Source organism: Coptis chinensis, chromosome 3 (genome assembly GCF_015680905.1).
Source record: "Coptis chinensis isolate HL-2020 chromosome 3, ASM1568090v1, whole genome shotgun sequence".
NCBI lineage: Eukaryota > Viridiplantae > Streptophyta > Magnoliopsida > Ranunculales > Ranunculaceae > Coptis > Coptis chinensis.
Window position 1 is genome coordinate 100396888 of NC_141458.1, and position 5628 is coordinate 100402515.

Sequence of the window (5628 nt, forward strand, 5' to 3'; positions counted from 1 at the left end):
TGATTTGGTAATAAAACTGTTGAAAAATGATTCTTGCATGAGCATGATTAACTCTCTCCCTGTTTCTCTACTTTTGTTTACCTATATATAATCACCGTAGTAATTTATTTTATTTGCATTACCGTTATTTTAATTAAAAACCAACTAAAAAGAAACCTAAAAATCCTACTCACTTAAAGTGTAACTCCAGTTGTGAACCTATCCGAGCCCTAAGGTTTGGACGATCCCTTACTCGACCTATCCTACCAATCCCACGTGAGTAAGGTAACTTGACTAAAACGCATTTAATTATATCACGGACGTTGGACTTTGGACTTTGGACTTGGACTGTGGACCTCGAACTTTGGACTGTGGACCTCGGACTTAAGGAAATAAGTAACTGAAAACCAATAAACGTGTGTAAATATGTGTGTTTATCAGCCCCTTTTAGAGCGAGAGCAGTCCAAACTGATTGCTCTATGATCTGACGTATACTTTGGGAGGGCAATCTCTTTTGCGTGTGGGAAATGGTCATCCTAATCTAAAGAAGTTAAAAATCTATCAATATGACTAAGGCTTCTACAATCTGACCATGTATAAAGTGCTCCGTTCAAAGGGTAGTCCAAAAGGCCATTTTTGGAAACGAACTCATCAAACAACTGCATTAGTTTAGAGATTCTACAACTTCCAGCCCTTTCATGCCCGAAACACCATGGTAGTAGTGACCACGACCTTACGTCCTCCAGTTCCTCAAGAAAATGAATTCTCGAAACATCATCATTGGGACTGTAAACACTTGTTAAAAGCCAAGAGAAACTATCCACTTTCAAAGTGCATTCCAGTGACAGGGTGTAAGCTCCACATAGTGAGTTAGTTACCTCTATAACCTCTATAACCTCTGAATCCCATGCTATCACGATCCCCCCGGAGAATCCGATTGCTGGTAGGCAAGTGAAATTCCAAATCTTGGAGCAACAAATTCTGTTCCCCCCTATTTTTGTCTCCTGTAAAAGAATAATTGAAGGCTTGTGCTCATTCATTATCAACCGTATATTATTGCATGTTTCTAGATTACCAAGACCCCTTACATTCCAAGAAACCAGTTTAATCGACATTAACATCGTCAACCTCCCTTAGTTCGACCCCCTGATGACCTCTGACCTCTGCCCCTGCATGTGTTTCTGCTTCCCTGTTTCCTTTCGACAGATCCCCAAACAATTTTTCCAAACCCATGCTCCCTAATTGAGAAGACAAACCCAAATTCCTAGCAATCGGTACCAGCATATACTTTATCTAATCATTAAGGTCTTCAATTGTTTGGCACCTGTATAGTCTGCTTGCCATTGCTCCAACATTAATCGGCAACTTACCATGACTATAATTTCCACTCATGTTGTAAATACCACCCCCAATTTTGTTGCTCTCTGTCTCGGCTACTCCTTGATGTTGCACAGAGTCTCTACTTTCAGGTCCTTCACAGACTGGTGTTGAGCACGAAAAGAAAGCATTACCATACGTTGGTGTTGAGGGGGCAGAACCTGACATTGAACCCCTCGTTTGGTCGTCATTTTCATGTTGGCTACAGTAGCCATTTGAGGTGCGGGGGAATTTCAATTCTTCACAACTGGATGGGCCTGGCAGTATATGGTTCTCTTTGTTCCTTCCCCTCCTCTTGGGCCTGGTAATACTTCTCCGTCTCATAACCCTAGTGGACCAAGGGAAATGTTCCACTTCAACATCTCTACAAGAATTTCTACCCCTTGTATTCTTATTATGAGCTCTCCTCCTTTGCGTGTGGGCTGGATTCTGTTGGGTAGGTCTCTCCTCTTGAAACCCAATAGGATCCATTTCAGTTTCACACAGCTCTTCCACTATGGCAGGTGTTGATTCCTCATTCCCTCATACCAAAGTGTGTATACTAGGTACCTCCACTAAGTAAGCCTCATTGGGTACCACTAGAGTACTCCTTTCTTGTGGTCCATCAATGCTCTCAGCCCTTTCTATGTCCATTTCAAAATTTGAATCTAAAGGTCTACCTTCTAGTTCAATGTTCAAAGAGAGAGAAGAACAACTTCTCCATAAACTACACCAATCATAGAGTCTTGAGGGATAAATTAAACGATCTTCAATTGCTCTGGTTATTTGGTAAGTAACTATATATTATAGCCTTTTTGTTATTCATTAATGTTTATGAAGTTCTAATTGTATGTATATGAATAATATATAAGCCTTCACTTGTGTAAATATACAAAGACTTGGAAGCAGACTTCGTCGTGGGACTCGGTGAAAAACTAAAAAATTCAAGGTAAAAAGCTTGTCCCTTGGTAGAATTTTTTTTAATAATTACTTTTTGTCTTTCCGTTTAGTATCATTTGTATCAGCTTAACTCAAGAATTAACATCGATGATTGATCTAAGTCTTGAGTTTCATTGCATGCAGCCCTGCATAGGTTCTTAGGACTTACATACAGTTTAATATATAGATCACAAGATTCTAAAACAGAAACCCATACAGTAAAAGTGTATAACTCATAGTACCAAATGCTGCTAAGAATTGTGAAAAAAATACTTCTAACTAATTGAAAGAATTATGCAGATCCTAGTACTTTATGGGAATCCCACAAATGAATTACGATCTAGGATCTCGGGCCTTGTTAGCAACAACAGGGTGAACTAGTATTCCCCCAAATACACACAAAAAAATACCGCATGGCCAGAGCAATTGAACTTGAGACCAAATCAAATCTATGCGGCCCTTATTTTAAACCATCCGCCGCCAAGATATACAAATTAGGTACAACCGTTCATTGTTACTATAATTTAGGCTTTTATGTAGATCAGTGTACTATAAATTTAACAATCAGATCACCAAAGAAATTATACAACTTAAATAGTAGGATCCCATCTCTGCATTTTAAGCCGGAGAGAAAGGCTTTGTTCCTTCATATATGGTATTTCACCATTTCATTTGATTTGTTTTTCTTTATCATTGATAATTAATCAACTAAGTATCACACTTTCTTCCAAATCTGCTAGCTACAATTTTTCACGAGTTTCTTTATTGGACAAAAGTTGCCTATAACTAAGTACATAGTATCATATGGCAGGGATGGATCCCCGAATCTGAGTTTGGGGGAGCGATGCTTGGAGGCCACGAGGGGCAGTTGTTAACTTTGGAAAACTATAATGGCGGGGGTTAGCATTTTAATGGATAAGTACTATATAATGAGTTTTTTCTCAAATCTTTGGGGAGGCAACCGCACCCTTAGAACCGTGACTGATGATGAGATAATGGACAATGTTGATTTGGAAACAGTAAAAAGGTTGATTGAGGAATTTGAAATAGGAAAACTTAAGAAATATTCATTAGAGCAGTTACAGACCTTCACCTCAAATCTTTCTCATAGTTTGGGTTATGGTGCATTTGGAACAGTCTACAAAGGGATATTACACAATGGCGTTCAAGTGGCTGTTAAGGGTTTGGCACGTGGAATATGGTCTGACAGAATAAAAGATCAATTTATGGCTGAAGTGTTTACATTTGGCAAGACTCATCACAAAAACGTGGTCAAGCTCTATGGCTTCTGCTTAGCTCCCAACATGAAAGCACTTGTCTATGAACTCATGGAAAATGGATCTCTCCACAAAATTCTTTACGAAAATGAAACTATAACTCGGGAGGCGTTGTGTGATATTGCGATTGGGATAGCAAACGGACTCTCGTATCAGCACAAGGACTGCGATCCCAAAGTTATTCATTATGACATTAAGCCTTCTAACATTCTGCTCGACTCAAACTTCTGTCCTAAGATTGGTGATTTTGGACTGGCTAAGCTTCTTGTACCAGATAAATCACATGTCACCATGTCCGGGTTTAGAGGGACTTGTAGTTATGGTGCTCCAGACCTATTTGCTAAATCCTCATTGGCAACATCTAAATGTGATGTTTATAGTTATGGTATATTGTTGTTTGATATCCTAGGGAGGAGGAAACTTGATGAGTTCCGAAACTCATTTCCAGACCAAGTTTGGGAGAAGTTTTGAAAAGGACAAGTAGAAGAATGTATACTAAGAACTGTGAAAAAAATACTTCCAACTAATTGAAAGAATTATTACTTTATGGGAATCCCACAAATGAATTACGATCTAGGATCTCGAGCCTTGTTAGCAACACCCAGGGTGAACTAGAATCACCCCCTAGATGGGAAATTAGGGTCTCCCCTCCCACCCCACCCACCAAATACACACAAAAAAAAAAAAACGCATGGCCAGAGCAATTGAACTTGAGACCAAATCAAATCTATGCGGCCCTTATTTTAAGACATCCGCTCGCCCGCATATACAGTTGGCGGTACAACCGTTTACTGTTACTATAATTTAGGCTGTGTAGACTGTACTATAAATTTAACACTGTATCACCAAAGAAATTATACAACTTAAATAGTAGGATCCCATCTCTGCATTTTAAGCCGGAGAGAAAGGCTTTGTTCCTTCATATATGGTATTTCACCATTTCATTTGATTTGTTTTTCTTTATCATTGATAATTAATCAACTAAGTATCACACTTTCTTCCAAATCTGCTAGCTACAATTTTTCACGAGTTTCTTTATTGGACAAAAGTTGCCTATAACTAAGTACATAGTATCATATGGCAGGGATGGATCCCCGAATCTGAGTTTGGGGAGCGATGCTTGGAGGCCACGAGGGCGTTGTTAACTTTGGAAAACTATAATGGCGGTTAGCATTTTAATGGATAAGTACTATATAATGAGTTTTTCTCAAATCTTTGGGGAGGCAACCGCACCCTTAGAACCGTGGATTGATGATGAGATAATGGACAATGTTGATTTGGAAACAAATTTGAAAAGGTTGATTGAGGAATTTGAAATAGGAAAACTTAAGAAATATTCATTAGAAAGCGATTCTGCACCTTCACCTCAAATCTTTCTCATAGTTTGGGTTATGGTGCATTTGGAACAAACAAAAAGGATATTACACAATGGCGTTCAAGTGGCTGTTAAGGGTTTGGCACGTGGAATATGGTCTGACAGAATAAAAGATCAATTTATGGCTGAAGTGTTTACATTTGGCAAGACTCATCACAAAAACGTGGTCAAGCTCTATGGCTTCTGCTTAGCTCCCAACATGAAAGCACTTGTCTATGAACTCATGGAAAATGGATCTCTCCACAAAATTCTTTACGAAAATGAAACTATAACTCGGGAGGCGTTGTGTGATATTGCGATTGGGATAGCAAACGGACTCTCGTATCAGCACAAGGACTGCGATCCCAAAGTTATTCATTATGACATTAAGCCTTCTAACATTATGCTCGACTCAAACTTCTGTCCTAAGATTGGTGATTTTGGACTGGCTAAGCTTCTTGTACCAGATAAATCACATGTCACCATGTCCCAAGCTTAGAGGGACTTGTAGTTATGGTGCTCCAGACCTATTTGCTAAATCCTCATTGGCAACATCTAAATGTGATGTTTATAGTTATGGTATATTGTTGTTTGATATCCTAGGGAGGAGGAAACTTGATGAGTTCCGAAACTCATTTCCAGACCAAGTTTGGGAGAAGTTTTGAAAAGGACAAGTAGAAGAATGTATACTAAGAACTGTGAAAAAAATACTTCCAACTAATT

At 38.9% G+C, this 5628-nt stretch overlaps 1 protein-coding gene across 1 annotated transcript; it reads left to right on the top strand.

The window, feature by feature from the left end:
• Positions 1-3164: 3164 nt before the first annotated feature.
• LOC147512145 (PR5-like receptor kinase) lies at positions 3165-4033 on the top strand. The gene has a single exon (XM_086598662.1). It carries the CDS (start codon positions 3165-3167, stop codon positions 4020-4022), a length of 858 nt encoding a protein of 285 aa, XP_086454788.1. The 3' UTR covers positions 4023-4033.
• Positions 4034-5628: the final 1595 nt, after the last annotated feature.

What these genes read in the sequence shown, in the direction of transcription:
- LOC147512145 (XM_086598662.1), top strand. Translation starts at nt 3,165, where the DNA reads ATGGCGGGGGTTAGCATTTTAATGGATAAGTACTATATAATGAGTTTT.